This window comes from Paramormyrops kingsleyae, chromosome 4 (genome assembly GCF_048594095.1).
Source record: "Paramormyrops kingsleyae isolate MSU_618 chromosome 4, PKINGS_0.4, whole genome shotgun sequence".
Classification (NCBI taxonomy): Eukaryota; Metazoa; Chordata; class Actinopteri; order Osteoglossiformes; family Mormyridae; genus Paramormyrops; species Paramormyrops kingsleyae.
The window spans coordinates 32277406-32293878 of record NC_132800.1 but is presented as its reverse complement, the minus strand read 5'-3'; the positions used below and the strand labels follow the sequence as shown (position 1 = coordinate 32293878).

General features: G+C 42.7%; 1 protein-coding gene across 1 annotated transcript in view; it reads right to left on the bottom strand.

The window, feature by feature from the left end:
• Positions 1 to 449: 449 nt before the first annotated feature.
• Positions 450 to 16473, bottom strand: part of LOC111845846 (uncharacterized) — a 29055-nt gene continuing 13031 nt past the window's right edge. The window contains exons 6-20 of the mRNA XM_072711714.1: positions 16274 to 16344; positions 16075 to 16183; positions 14497 to 15659; positions 12267 to 12525; positions 12021 to 12106; positions 11590 to 11689; positions 10712 to 11493; positions 8809 to 9154; positions 8617 to 8699; positions 8373 to 8478; positions 6358 to 7376; positions 3824 to 4193; positions 3449 to 3570; positions 2485 to 2623; positions 450 to 2406 (exon numbers count right to left, since the gene is read on the bottom strand). Of these exons, the coding sequence (XP_072567815.1) occupies positions 1436 to 2406; positions 2485 to 2623; positions 3449 to 3570; positions 3824 to 4193; positions 6358 to 7376; positions 8373 to 8478; positions 8617 to 8699; positions 8809 to 9154; positions 10712 to 11493; positions 11590 to 11689; positions 12021 to 12106; positions 12267 to 12525; positions 14497 to 15659; positions 16075 to 16183; positions 16274 to 16344 (5726 nt within the window). The 3' untranslated portion in view covers positions 450 to 1435. The remainder of the gene's footprint in view (positions 2407 to 2484; positions 2624 to 3448; positions 3571 to 3823; positions 4194 to 6357; positions 7377 to 8372; positions 8479 to 8616; positions 8700 to 8808; positions 9155 to 10711; positions 11494 to 11589; positions 11690 to 12020; positions 12107 to 12266; positions 12526 to 14496; positions 15660 to 16074; positions 16184 to 16273; positions 16345 to 16473) is intronic.

Genomic DNA, 16473 nt, shown 5'->3' with positions numbered 1-16473 from the left:
TACAACCTATATTCTTGATCTCCTCAGATGCTAGTAAGTGCGATTATACAGTGAATGGGTGTAAAAATGCTTTTCCAATTATTTTTGATTGCATATCTTGATAATTACAGAAAATCACCATGATCTGTAACAATGGACATTGTAAAAAGCACGTCGGTGCTCATTACTGGCCTTGATACGAGCTGCTCCATTCCAATGCATTTAAATTGTTGCTATTGCTTTTTAAACGTCATTGACTTCATTCCCGATACTTAGTATTCCATTGTATTTTTTCATTTCATTCATGTGAATTAAGGGGTTTCATCTTATTGTTAAATTCGTTTTAATGACCTTTCCATTCTGTCGGCATGCTTCCTTTAGACATTCAGCAGAGAAGCCTGGAGGACACTGCTTTGCAGTAACAAACAGTTTTCGAAGTTCCTGTGCTGTGAAAAAACTAGATTCAACTCTTACTCTTAATGTTTTATTAAAACCCAGCAGCAGAGCGTCAATTTTTCTATGCTTCTCTTGGTACAACTCTGTTCACAATGTGCGTATTTCCCCCCCCCAAAATACACTTATAAACTAAATAAATAAAAGGCTACATTAACTATAGATGATAACCTAAATGACTAATTCATAGGCATGGATAATCAAAAGAAAGCAAGCGCTCGGCAATGCATTTCAGTGATAAATTATTCATTTAAATAAAAGGTAACGGCAAATCTGGACAAGAAAACGTCTAAAATGTAACGGCAAATGGGAATGGCACTTTCTTAAGAACACTGTCTGTGTACTCAACACGTATTGGCTGGTCAAAAACACACACAGTTTCATCCAATGAAAACACCGAGTATTGTACTTGAACTGATTCAGTACAACAGCAGATCCCATCTGGTGTAGTTTCTCTCAATCCCTGCTTTTAGCGGCCTTAAGCATCAACCGTCTTGTAAAAAAATATTGTTTGCGGTAATATTGCAGCCAAAAAAAAAAAAAAAGACTTGAAGCTAAACTCAAGCCAAGACATTGGATGATTCACTACACACTGTATTGATGTGAACAGCATGAACAGGAAAGCTGTCTAGTACCAAAAGGATAGGCTGGAAAACAAAACAAACCAAACAGATCTTCCATACGACAGATGCAGAAATTCAAACATTAACGGTTTCCATTAAGTCTTGGCTTGGATAAACAGAGTGAGACTTTACAAACATTATATATACAGATACTAATGTTCAGTAGCTTAGAAATTCTATCAAAAATGTACTTCAATATATATATATATATATTTATTGTTCAGTATAATATGGAAACATAAGTGACTGGAGTACCATTTATCAGGTATTCAGCGGGAAAGGATTACTGGACGATCCTTGGATAGGTGATGCAGACATCGTTTTCCTTTCAATGGGAACGATAACGTTTAAGAAGTCAGACTGGAGAGTCACCCCAAGCACTAGTGAACAGACTCGCCAATGTGAACACTCAGGTGTCTCTTAAGGTGACTGGAGGAGATAAAGGTCTTGCCACACTGTGAGCAGATGAACTGCTTCTGTCCGGTGTGTGCCCTCAAGTGGACCTTGAGCGAGCCCGACTGTCCGAAGCGCTTTCCGCAGTAGGTGCAGGAGTACCGCCTCTCCCCAGTGTGGACGCTCTGGTGCCGTTTAAAATTGCTCGAGTCGGCAAAGCGCTTGCCGCACTGGGCACAGCTGAAGGGTTTCTCCCCGGTGTGGACCCTCTGGTGCGTCTTCAGGTTCTTCAGGCAGGCCAGACCTTTCCCGCAGTAGGTGCAGATGAACAGCTTGCCTCTGGTGCCAACTCGCCGATGGTTCTTGACGCCTTTCGATTTGACGAGACGGTCGTCCCCGGAGACCCATCCGTTGATGGGAGGCATGTTGGGTTTGGATGCTATGTTCTCTCCCACGGTCATTTGCATGTTTGGGGTAAACATGGACATCTCTCCTAGGGGAAACTCATCTCGTAGACCATCTTCCCTGTAATAGCTATGCTGCGTGTGCCCTACCCCCAACATGGCCACTTTGTCCCATTCAGAAAATGCATCACCCCTCCCTGGGGCACTAGCTGGCTGAGATTCAGAGCAAACAGCAAGGTCCTCAGACTCAAAATTGCATGCTGGGCCACCAGTCTCCGCCTCTGTATTACTGTGGGAACTGAAGGTCTGCAGCTCACTGTTGCTCTCGTACATGATATAATCCAGATCGTTCATTTTTCCAGCCTCCTCCGTAGATCCTGTTTGCTGGCTGTTGGTCTCATTCGCTGGTTCTTCCTTGAGGAGGCTGTTATTGGACTTCAAGACATCATTTCTGTTCCTGTTGTGTTTAGCTGCCCCATCCCTGCCTCTGGTAGCTACAGCTTTCGTCAAAATGCTGGGAACGTTTCTGTTACTGTCAGACACATCCACCACCCCTGGAAGAAGAATTGGATCCATTGTTATTACGATTTTTTACTAATGGCGTCTGAAAGGTCGTCATAAGGTTCACTTACTGTCCCCAATGATCTTCAGCTCGCCCTCTTGGTCTCCGTTCTCCAGATCATCTTCGAGGCACTCCACCTTAATGCATACCGATTTCGGTTTTTCCTCTTCCAGGTTCTCCGCATGTTGCCGAGGAACAAAGTTACCACTCTAATCAGAGTAAAACACAAAACAATAAAAAAAAAACAATTCAATATTTAAATAGTTACTACAGTTACAGACCTCAGAATTGCTGCTGCAAATTGTAAATGGGATATTAAACTAGGTCTCGCTCCAGACAATACAGTGATAAATTTATAAATAATAATCATTCCGTCATGGTTTGGTACTGAAAAACATACAGTAAAGCTTCACACTTACTAGGCAATAGCAATGCTGCCTAGAGGAAAATTGGCCCCAAATGTTTCAGATTCAGCTCATTTCTATGTCCAGAAATGTCACATTGAACTTTTTCATGGAAATAAAGAAAATGCTCCTTATTCTTTTTGCTTACCTTTGCCTTTGTCATTATTTCTTTCAAAATCCCCACTAAAATTATCCATCGAAATGCGCCATTTCTTTTCAGCATTCCTCAATTAAAACTTCGGTCAATTTCATCCTCAATTTTTTCAAAGAAGCCTACAACAACCCCCCGAATTAGGTACCTAAATAAAGCTTTAAACACTGAGCTGTCCAAAATGTGGAAACCCACAAAGGAAGTGAGGACTCGTTATTCAGGTCAGGGGCTAAACCAACAGCAACAGCTCGAAAACCACTAAAGATAACTTTAAGTTTGCTCTCTCAAACATTCTGACTTATTAAACATTCCATGGGCCAATTTTCAATTTCTTCCTGCTGGTACCTATTGCTGTTAGAGGAATGCTCACATGACACATTCAGGGTCCTTCTAACAGCACAGAGAACATATCGGGTAGTTAAAGAAGAACACTGACCAATGACCCAATGTCCACTGCATGTCAGTGTCTGTGATCCTACCTGCTCTTTGCAACTTGATAAAGACACATGAACCTCATCGGAGGAGTCCTCCCTGTCCCTCCACAGACCAGCATCCACATCTGCGCTGAAGGATTTGTCGACGCTCGAGAACCGGCTCTCTCCTGGAAAAAAGCACAAACACAGACCTTTTAGTACATATATCGATGTTTGCATGCTTCAATACACAGCTTTAAGTAGCTATAGAGATATGTGCAAGCTTTAATACACACCTTTTAGTAGCTATAGGGGTGTGTGCAAGCTTTAATACACACGTTTTAGTAGCTATAGGGGTGTGTGCAAGCTTTAATACACACGTTTTAGTAGCTATAGGGGTGTGTGCACGCTTTGATTCAGCCTGGTCAGCCTTCTCCTTACCAGCAGCATCTCCGCCCTGCTCGTCGCCCATCCGAAAGCCGGCGGCTCGGCGCGTCCTCCTCTCTCTCACGGCCGGCCTCTGCTCGGCGTCCCGCACCCTACCGCTCTCCAGCATCTGTACCCTCCTCTTCAGGGCTTCGTTCTCCTTCTGGCTCCGAGAGATCTCCAGCTGCAGCACCGCGTAGCCGTCGTCCACCAGCTTGCAGATCTCCGCCACGGCGGCATTAGCCAGCACCTCCATGATGGAGGCGAGCTGTGTGTTAAAAGCCAGGCAACTCGTCATGGCTGCTACTCGCGGGGGATCTCCGTGTCCGCTTGGCTTTTGGCTTTTTGGGGGAGGGTGTTCTGCTTTGCCGTTTAACAGAATAGTCTATAAAATTAGCTAGGTGTTAGCACAGCCTCCATCGATGTTACTACTAGCATTAGCATAGACCTAACTCCCTCCGCCACTTCCGGTCGCGCGAAGGCCACTTCCGGTCCCCTATCAACAGCTGGAAGGTGTTCCTTTCCCCACCAGTCCGCGGTAGGGGACAACAGTTTTCTTTCAATCATTCGCCTTTTATGGCCTTTGGCATTTTCTAATTATTATTTTTATTGTTTTTATAACAGAACTTAAAAATACAACAATATAACCTATACGTACAACAGAAATACAACAATGTAGATTGTTAACGTTACAGGGCGGAGTGCACTTGTACAATCAATTAAGGGGTTAAAATAAATCGTACTGATATTAATAAAAAAGAAAGAAAATGAACGCGAGAGGTCTCTCTCTCGCTACCTCTCTCATCTCTCATATATATATATATATATATATATATATATATATAGTGTGTGTGTGTGTTTCCTGAGATGTTGCTGAGTGAAGGTCTTAAATTGTGTTTGTCAATTTCCATTTAAAATTTTGCTCTTTGAGTTATTTGCATCTGTAGTGCAAAAAGGGGAACCAGTTTTGTCAATTACATTACAAAAAAAAACAAATCTTTATGACTTACTATTATCTGAGTGTTCACGTAAGAGTTTAAGACAAAATATTTATTTTGTTTGGTTTCGCGTTTGTATTTTGTCTTATTAAGCAGTGAAATAATGTGTATTTATTTATTTATTTTATTTTATTTTAAATCCAAAACACTGTAGTTCATTTTGCTTGGGGTCTGGATTTTGCAGATTATTTTGATACATTTAAAAATAGGGTATTTTGTATCAAAATAGAGTTTGATTTTTACTTAGAATTTTTTTTAAGATTTACTTTCTCAAACTTAAATTTTAAGTAAGTATTACATAAATGTGCTGTACTGTAAATCAGTACCTTTATACGCTATTTTTGTTCAATGCAACGTACCTCATAGACCGCTTTATTCCACACAACAATTAATTTGTTTTGGAAAGTAATACAACAATTTTAATTATCAGCATCAACACAAGAAGAATATGAATCTGTACTGTATATATAAAATGTACAGTGTATTAAAATGAACAAGGTCGATATATTATTATCAACAATATACTGACAATATATCGTTTGTAACTTATTTGTAAAAGCAACGCACCACTTTAATGCAACGAAAATGAATCTACTAACTTGATTCACATACCAGGATATTACACACAAAAAGGACATTTCAGTACATATAAAAATGTGGTATAGACTGATCAAACTGTCGGTCTTGTATACAAAATATGTAACATTACGCGCTACCGACCTTGAGCTGAGACCGGACAGCATGAAAAATAACTACTTCAAGTGATGTTGGCTACTAGCCACTAGAGGGTGCTATTTCCTTCAAAACCAAATAACATAACCACTACTGCGCGGCTAAGAGAATCACGTTGTTCCTTTGACGAGACGTAGAACCGAGGCTGTGACCATCAAACATCATATAACACAGTAGAGGTGTTAACCTTGTTTTGTAAGTGACTAAAATCTCATATGATAGAATAATTGATAGTTTGGTACCATTGAACAGTAATGGAGGGGGTTGATTTACCCTGATTGAGTAGGTTTTTAAAATACTGTTTCTGGGGTTTGATGCATGAATTAGGCCTGGGGGCATGGGCGTCGCCGCCATTAAATCTGAGGGGGTTGTGTCCCCCTCACATTTCATAATTATTCATTTGGACCCCCCGCCAGTGTGTTCCCCCCCCCCCCCCACACACATATTCAAAATGCTTCTGACGGCCCTGCTTGGGGGTGTTTATGCTTCATACCATCCAGACATTATACCATGGTATACAGTATTTTGACAGTATTTTCAAAAGCAACACTACCCCGGTATTTTGAAATCCTGGCACCTTATACCCAAAATATCACGGTATACCAATCTACCACCCAAGCCAAATCAAGATAACAACACACAAGTTAAGCTCTGACTTTTCGTTGTTTCTATAGCATTGTTCCTAAAAGAGCAGTAGTCTGTGATTGCAATAGTAATTGCAACACCTAGGTCAGACCGGTATCCAGACTGAAAAGCACTGCCCTAAAATCTCTATGGATTCACCAGAAACATTTTCCTCCTTTCCCAGCTGTCGTATTATCTCACGCTCCAAAGAGCCGGATGGTTTCTCTGTTGGTGTATTTTGAGGTTATGCTTTCCTGCGAACCTCTCCCCGCAGTAAGTGCAAATGAAAGGCTTCTCCCCCGTGTGGACGCTCCTGTGCCTTATGAGATTGCTCGAATCGGCAAACCTCTTTCCGCACTGCTTGCAGCCAAAGGGTTTCGCTCCCGTGTGCACGTTCTGGTGCTTCTTGAGATACCCCGACTGGGCGAACCTCTTCCCGCACTGCGGACAGCTGTAGGGCTTTTCTCCCGTGTGAACCCTCTGGTGCGTCTGAAGGTACTTCGGACAGGTAAAACACTTGCCACAATACCCGCAAATGAAGCGTTTCTCTCTAGTACCTGCTTTGCGATGACTCTTACCGCCTGGTGATGTGGTTAGATTACTCATGTCTGACTCTGAATCAACAGCGTTCTTCCTGGCATTCATCTGGCTAAGTGGGAGACACATGTTGGCCAGAATTTCTGACTGCAATCCCTGCGTTTCCCCAAAATCGTCATATTGTACGTGTTGGGGATAGACGTGTGCCAGCATGGCTTCTTTGCTCCATGCGGAATGCCCCTCGGCCCTATCAGCCATGGGGACCGCCATGTTTGCATCCTTCATCACAACCTCAGATCTCTTAGGAGACAGAAGACTACAGGAGCTTTTCCCCACCACAGAAGCAGGCTCCTCCTCTGAACCATCCGTCTGAACATCCGACGAGGCTGATTTTACAGAGTAAGAGCAAGCCGGTTCCTCAGCATCCGTCTCTGAACCCGCCTGCGCAAAGAATGCCTGCAGCTGGCTGGCTGTCTGACACAGGGGGCTGTAATCACACTCCAGCCCTCCGGCTTCATCGTCTGGTTCCCTTTTGACAACAGAGTCCAGTCCAATGTCCTCACAAGTGCCTCTTCTGGTCCTCTGTTGTCTAGGCAGCTTTTCTGCATCCTCTGTAGGCTTCGTCTGGGTATCTACACAGCATCTGCTCTCATCATCAGAGCACGGCTCCTCAGCTCCTAGAGGGAAGGGTTTAATACGAGTAGAAAATTAGACTGAATATTAAACTATACCCATAGAACAGGAAGGATTTTTGAAGTTTGGTATTGAGACAAATTTAAAAATCAAAGCCATATTAATTACAGAAATGACATTTAAGTGCAGAATAACAACATACTGTGACAGGAAAAGTTCTTAGGTAATGTTCATTCAAAAGACAACACTACTTCAGAAAGCAAATTGCCCTTTACTGTGGGCACAAATATACTGACATGCTGTTAATAAGCCTGCTTACTGAAATTCATTAATTACCAAGAAATGAACCATAACACACGCCTTAGTTCTTTAAGATAATGTAGAGAATTTGCACCACTAAATCACACATATATTGTTTATTTACTTCGCCTCGAGTGGCGGCCGGAGGTACTGATACCACGTGCAGCAAATTCAGTTTCCCTATGTTTCCCCTGTCGCGCGCTGATTTGTACACGGTTTTCGATGTTTTTTGAAAGTATTTCAATCGCTGGATAGACATATTTCTTGATGAAAACGGTATAGTATTGCTTATAAGACTATATTATGCGTGACTATCTACTGTATTCACATGTAATAATGTACCTCAGTGATTTTCAGACATCTCACATACATATTTGCCTAAATATTAGGAGAAATATTATTTCCTGACATCCAGGATATTTGGTTCCCCCCTGTTAAAACAGGTATACAGCAACTCTGGGCCTCGGTACTAATAACAATACAGTATTCACATGTAATAATGTACATGAGTGATTTTCAGACATTTCACATACCTCTTTGCTTTAATATTAGGGGAAACATTATTTCCTGATAGACAGGGGAAACATAGGGAAACCGAATTGCCCGGAACACCGGGACCTCCCTTCCACGTGACACCCTTGTAAATTCATTTACGACGTTCCTTAAAACCCGAGAACGGTCTGCATATACGGCTGATGAGATCATGAAGATAATAGGGAATCCAGGCGCTGGTCACTCACTCTCTCTGTCCCTCTTTCCTCTTTCTTGGTTGCTGTCTTCCAAGCTCTCGTAATGACTCTCTTCCTTAATAACGATCGGTTCAGGTCGGTCATCTTTCTCAGCAGGCTGTGGCAGAGTAATACATTCATTTTCTACCCGACCTTATTGGGAATTTTATGCCGACAAGCGAGACTTTTTATCATTTATCTGAATGAATCGGTGCATTTTAGAGCGCACTCGCGTTCTGCTGGACCATCTACTGACCTTGATCTTGGCCGCAGGCTCTCCTTCGTCCACCGTCCACTGTTTGTCACACGTTTTCTCCTTTCCTTGGAGCACACTCTTCTCTGCGAAGCAATAAAAGAGAACGATTTTTGAAGTGATGTCAGTGTCACGAGGTTATGTTAAAGACCAGACCACTGCTGGATCTGAAAGGCAGGCCGCCTGGAGACCTACTGCGCGTTGTTCTCGGCTCACTGCTGGGCAGCATCCCGTTCAGGCGACCGTGCACCGCGCTGCCCTGCTCCCCGCTTTTCGTGCCGCATCTCCGGGCCATACGCAGCTCCATCATCTCCAGCTTCCGTTTCAAGGCTTCGTTTTCCTCCTGGCTCCGGGATATTTCTAAGTGTAGCACTGCATAGCCGTCGTCTACCAGCTCGCAAATTTCTGCTACGGCCGCTTTAGTTAACGCCTCCATTATAGAGGATAGTTGTGCGTGAAAGGCAGCACAGTTCGGCATGGCTGCTTGCATTGTCCAGTTAAACCTGGGAATGTCTAATTTACAAAATATATATGTATATATATTTTAGCAGTACTGTTATTATATTGCTATTAAAAAAATAATAAATCACAGATGCTGCGCTGCCCCCTCAACAACGTAGCTTGGGATTATACGATGGGTAACGGAGTAATATTAGTGTGTTGGGTAGATTACTTCCGGACTTCATAGGAAGTGACTTTAAATTACCGTACATGCTCTAAAACACCCGCACTGTACTGTAACTGTAATCTGCAATGTCACATTAATAATAGTGATAATAGTGATACACACTGACTTTCTGCAATGAAGTTTGTAGATTTCCCTGCTCAAACATATATAATTTAGCTCACTAGCTAATTACCAGGTTTAGTAGGTGTGTTTGAGCAGAAAAATAGCCTTCCAGGACTGGAACTGGGGAACCCTGCCTTACCCTAACTGGAATTATAAAAACAAACATAAACCTCACATTAGCTATAATATTAACTCCAATGCCAGACATAACCAGTTAGCAGCAACCTTCACTATATTTTAGTATCAATCGTAAAGGCAGCCCTTAATGTTGGCCATAAACCTAATATTAAACCTAACCCTAACCCTAATCCTAAGGCCAGCCTAACCCTAAATGTAAATGCATGCACACAAATGTATTTGAATTCACCACTCCTAATTGAAAATTTATTTTCACAGGGACATGATTTAGTTACATTTACATAATTTAGTTACATTTAATATCACTGCTACTGCCTACCAGCCAGAAACACAAACCAATCTAAGAGGTCAGGGCTATGACATTTGTGCATTTCTAAAGCAAAAAAGGGCTTATGTTAAATACAGATAAAATGTTTCAAACCACTGTCCAAATTAAAATGTATCGACCAAAAACCCATCATTTAAAACCTGTATTAAAAATGCATCCATCCACAGAATTTCAGTACCATGACCTAAAGATTTTTCAGAATAACTGAGTGTTGCCAACCTTTACATTAAGCATGACATTTGGTGGCTTTCCCTGCCTTGTGGCCTGTACTTCATGGGCTTGACTCCAGTCTAAGTGTGACCCCATACTAGATAGTGGTTATGGAAGATGGACAGATTAACACAGTCAGTATTAACACAGTTACTAGTGCCATTAATGTCAAACTATCAGCTATGAGATTATATTGTAGTTCATAACAGGAAAGGCAGCAGCTTCTCACCTTGACATAATTGCACTTGGTTGAAAATGACTCAGTGTCATTGAATATTACAGCACATCTTTTGGAAAAATTACCAATCCAACAATCCACCTTCAAACTCGTCTAGATTAGGGAGGGTCACAGGCCAATTCCAGGGGTCAAAGGTCAACGCATATGGGTACACCCTGGACAGGATGTTAGTACTATAAAATTACACTTATAACATATGCACTTATTTGGTATGTTAGCTTAAGTCCAGGTTGAAACTAGAAATCTGATCTACCAAATAAAATGGGGAAATACAGTCAAATCTCAAACACATTGTTCATATATATCCACAGCCTTTGATGAATATTAACTGGACAATATTAAGTGACATTAACATCATGCTAATATTTTTTTTTCTGGTATGCGCTTTCCCTTATGTGTGACTTGTAGAAATAAATTTCTTTGCACCACGTTTACAGTTTAACGGGTCTTTTCTAGCGTGAAGACTGCGGTGCCTTGCCAGGTTACTGGAGAATGAGAAACTTCTCCCACACTCCTGGCAGATAAACGGTTTCTCACCAGTGTGAACACTCTGGTGTCTTTTGAGGTAACCCGGATCGGCAAATCGCTTGCCGCATTCGACGCAGTGAAACGGTTTCTCGCCAGTGTGAACCCTCCTATGTGTTATGAGGTTGCACAACTGGGCAAACCTTTTCCCACAGTGCGCACATTTAAACGGCTTCTCGCCAGTGTGCACCCTCAGGTGCACCTCAAGACTTTGCGAAGAGCTGAAACTCTTCCGACAGTAGTCGCAATCGTAGCGTTTTTTCCGCAAGTCGGCATTCTGGTCCGTAAACCATAGGGGTTTGTTGAAAGGTCCTAAGTGAGGAAGCACTGTGTCAGCTGAGAAAAGTTCCAAGTCGCCTTCCGAGCCGGCCGGATCCTCCTGTTCCAATCCGGAATTTTCTGCATAGCACATTTCTAGAGCGGGTTTGTCAAACATGGAGACCTCAGATTCCAGACAGCTCCGCCTTTCTGCACTGAGACCCAGCCTAGCGTGGTGGAGTTCGTGGTCCTCAAGCTCCGCTCCCACCTCCGCCTTGAGGGCGGCGCCCAGCCCCCCATCGTCCCACGCACCGAGTCCCTTCACGTCTTCTGCTGTGCCAATCACGGCGTCTGCTTTGCCGGGCTTTTCCGCAGCCTCGAGCTCCGCGAAACCTGGAGGGAGGGATGCACACGACACAAACAAACGCATCAACTGCTAAACTGCAACCTTGCCAACAGTAACGTCTAGCATTGATGACATAGCCCTACTCTCTTCAATGACGTTCAGCTCTCTCAGTGAGTCGGCGCTTGCCAAATCCTCCTCTTTTACAAGCAGCAAATTGGGCTGTTCCTCTTCAATTTCAGAAACCTAAAATAAAACCACAACCATTAGACATAATGATGCTGTAGAAACAAGAGAGTTCATATAGGATAAAAATAAAATCATAAATAACACACAAGTCCAGCATTCACATATATAAATGATTCTAAGTATATAAAAGGAAACAGAACCTTTTGAGCCAGGTAACAATGTATCATTATCACTTTATTATATATGTAACATTACCAGTCTAATTGCAGATGACATTTTTCAAATTACCCCCCAGTGATCAATAAAGTTAATCAAATCTAAAGAAACTACAATGAAGCAGTACACAGATATCTCTCTGTTTGAATCCTAACCCGCTTGGTAACAGTACCCTATCCAGGACCGTAGCAGTGCCGTCTCTCCAGCGGGGACCCGGCGGTTTCCCAAAAATTCCAGCTGAGCTGGGAATAGTGTTTTCTGAAATAAATACAATAGCAGAAAAACTAGAATCAAAGGCAATAGAGAGAGTTTTGGCTTAATTAAAACGGTGGAAATCAGAAATGAAAAGGGATGCTCCTTTGATCATGAACTTTGACGTTTCTGTGCCCTCTGGTACACAATGAGGATAAAGGGTTACCGTTTGCGGGTATCTCCTGGGCTGCCCCCGTCGTCATCATCTGTATCGACAGTTTTTGTTTAAGAATTTCGTTTTCCTGCCGACTTCTGGATATCTCCAGCTGCAGCACTGCGTAGCCTTCATCCACAAGTTTGCAGATTTCGGCCACGGCCGCTTTAGTTAACACCTCCATGATGGAGGTTATCTGTGTTTGAAATCCGACACTGGTCGACATCGTAATGCCCTGCGGCCAGTACTTCGATATTTTGAATACCTGTACCTAACCTATGAAATAACTAAATAAATGACACACAGATCGCTCTCGATTCAACCATATGTCGTACAATGCCGCGGCAAAAGATAGCGTTCTACTAAATAAACGGGTTTATACTTCCGGAAGCTGACGTTAAGTACTACCGTAAATAACCTAGAATGAGCGGCAACTTTGCGTGAAAACATACCTGAGATTTATGAACTACTGTCATACTGAATACCTAGTCTTTTATTCGTCAAGTACATAGATCACTAAGGAATTTCTTTTGATGCGGGTGGTATCATGACATAAGCAAGATTAAACATACAACTAAACATCCAAAAGTAAAGATACATGGACAAATAAGTGGAATAAGGCAAAAATATGTCTTTTACTGGAGATGTGCAATGAGGAAGCAAGCAAGCATGTAGACAAAATAAATAAAGAAATAAACAGACAAATGGATGAATGTAATGTGCAAACAGCTTGGGTATGGTGTAAGTGAGTTCTATAAGTTAATAAATATTGTACAGTGGTTTTAGATTATGAGACAGTTTCTCTTGGGTACGATGGCCTGGGGGCAGAAGCTGTTAAGGTGACAATTTGTCCTTGTCCGCGAGATCTAACAATTATTTAGCAATAGATTTTCGTGTTTAATTTTTTGCCCCAGAATGACTTTTCTTGCATAGTATCCCTGTTTGTACTGCAGAGTTTTGCTCTCATTTGAAGAAGTCCTAATAGAATGCATGGCGAAACCTGGAAGTTAACAGATTGTCTTTTGATCTGAGCGATATATGTATTAGTTTTACTAGTAAGGGGCAATATCGCATTATGCAACTGCATGTTTTACAACTGTCAAATCTGATTTTATGCAAACAAATCCTAGTTATAAGGGAAGACTGAAATGCAAAAGATGAATATAATCTTATCCAAAATAATCTCATTGATGAACAAAATTCATAATATTGTTGATTATGTTCCATTACGAATCTGGGGCATAGCCAAGGGGTACCAGGGTGCCCCAATGCCACTCAAAACAAACAGCTTTCACAGCCAAATGATTCTTTCTTTCCTTTGGCACAGGGGGTCTCCAGTTCACAAGACTAATTCCCACACTTCCCCATTATCATCGGGAACCTGGGGAGGAGGGTGTCCCTTATCTTTTCAGGCTGACAGAGAGGCAACACTTGCTTCGTCGTTGCCAAGGTACACATTACTTTATTGTGCTTGAGTTGCTGCACCCCTCGTCTTCCCGTGGCACACAGAAAGTCACTTGTCTGGCTACGCCCCCTGCTATGAGTGGCCCCAGTTTATTCAAATTTGCTTCCATGTTGAGGATATTTCATCCTTCAAATAATAAAACCTTCCAATGTTCTTGTCAAGTTAATATTTTAATTCAGTGATGCACAATAGTTACAGATGAACCTTACAAAAATGACTTGTAAGTCATGATAAAGTCATTCATCCATCCATCTTGCATAACTGCTTATCCAGTGATGGGTTGCGTTGAGCCTGGAGCCCATCTCAGAAAGTGTAGAGAACAAGGCTGAGGACAGCCAGGACGGGATGTCGGGTCACTACAGCGGGAACACACTCCCACTCACACGCTAAGGGCAGCTTAGAAATACTAGTTCAGCTAAATTCATGTCCCTGAACTGGGAAAGAAAACCTGCAGCTGCAGAGAGTCAGAATATGCGACGTACAGACAGCCTGGAATGGGGTTTAAAACCCGAATTCTGAGTGTGAACTTACTGTGCAATTCACTAAGACAATTACGCAAAAATACCATCATATATGAGTGCACATTTCTCATCTGTCTGCATTTCATATTTTTGAAACAATGATATTCCTAATTTAGAGTAAATCTAAAAGTTTCCTTTTTTCTAACTGCGTGTGTTTTTTTTCTTTTTTGGTTTAGGCAAATCTGCATGAAGTATTCCCAAAACCGTGTAGCCAAATGCGGAGAAGGTCCATCCAAGTCACCGCGCCATTGAGTTACATCGTTTTTTTCCCCGAGTGAACGCTTTCGTGTCGTTTCCGGTGACTTGAGGTCGTGAAGCACTTTCCACACTGCGAGCACCTGAAGGGTTTTCTCCCAGTGTGGACACTTTGGTGCCGTATAAGATTATTGGACTGAGCGAAGCGCTTTCCGCACTGCGTGCACTTAAATGGCTTCTCTCCCGTATGCACCCTCTGGTGCGTCACGAGGTAACGTGACTGGGCAAACTGCTTTCCGCAGTACGTACAGCAGTACGGTTTCTCCCCAGTGTGGACCCTCTTGTGTATTATAAGATTACTCAGCTGTGCAAATCTCTTTTCACACTGTGTGCATTGGAATGGTTTCTCCCCAGTATGTATTCTCTGGTGTGTTTCAAGGACATTCTGACAGGCGAAACTCTTGCCACAATATACACAAATGAGTCTGTCCATATTTGCTTCCACACTGCTGTCGATATTTACAGTTTCAGTCAACTGGTTATCATACGGATCCCATCCATTTAGGCCTGGGGCTCTGGATTTCAGTTCAGCAGCTATATCCTCGCTCTCTGCCATTTGAGACTCTGAGGAATACGTGGGAACACAATTTGACGACTCGCTGTGCCTTTGTTGTTGTTCTTGGTGGTCTTGCTCCATGTTGGCCATCCTCCCCCCCTCATCCCACGTAGAACTCAGGTCCGTCTCGACCTTAAAGTAATCAGTGTCCATCCTAGCGGCAGCCAATTTCACATTAAGCACTTCTGCAGAAGTTGTGCAGTTTCCAGTGTCGCTCCATGGTGGAGGAAGCGACTGAAGGCTGGAGGAAAGAGGTTGGCACTTGGACGTAGGTTCTGATGTGAAGAAGGCAGCTACCTCCTTGGTTCCTCTGTCGGAGAATCTCGGAGCAGACAGACCTTCAGCGTGACCAAGCCTCTCGCACGTGATGTAGTCATAAGCAAGAGCATTCCCTCTTTCCATGCTCTTCTCAGATCCCGTTTGCTGGGGCATCTGGCTCAAGGTCCCATTCTCTAGCTCAGCCTTGAGGTTGTCACCTGACCTGCTGCCTTCCCAAACACTGGCTCCGTTACTTTGCTGCCGAGGAAGCTCCTCTACATCTTCTGCGGATGTTGCCTTTGTGTCCAAGACAGACAGACCTGCAGCAGCTTCTGCAGGCCCCTCAGCACCTCATGTGAGGAAGGTGGAGATCAATGTTACACAGCAATGTTTATGAAACTGGTCCTCAGGGACCCCAACACAGTCCACGTTTTTGCTACCTCTCAGGTCCCAGTTGGTAGCTAGGAAAGAGAAAAAATGTACACTGTCTGGGAGGGAGCAAAAATGTGGACCGTCTTGAAAAACACTGCTTTACACTATAATGGACAACAAGAGCCAGAAATCTGCTATACCGCTTTGAGCAATATTATTACCCATCTTTTAAGGAACCATGAAAGTCATTGAACACATTGAACATGCTTTAATGGATACCTAACTTTCTGAAGTTAGAAAGCAAGATAACAAAACCTTCTTATTAGTTCTACTACATTTTAAAAGTAGAATTATTCCTTTATGACTTATTGAAGCTAATTCCTTAAAACTTACTTTTCGCATACATCCTCAGTTCTTCCTGGCAGTCCCTCTGCCCAAAGTCTTCCTCTAGTATCTCCTGTTTAATAAGTTGCAACTCAAACCTTCCATCGTTATCTGCGATCTGCAAGAGAGAAACTGGAGTGTTCAATGCACACAGTCCCAGCGTTTCACCTCACAGAAAACAGAAACATGAATGTCCGCCTGAACGTACAGAGTCTGAATCATCGTCTCTCCAAAGGCTGGCATATGAGGGTTCCACTGTGGCCATGAACTGGGCATCACCTATGAATAAATATAAAAAAAACAAAGTCAACAGGATACAAAGATTCACAAAAGTTCTTGTGCAGTGTAGCCGGCGAGGGTTTTTGTCATTTTCCTGATACAAGCAGCTGTTCCCACCTGTTTCAAATA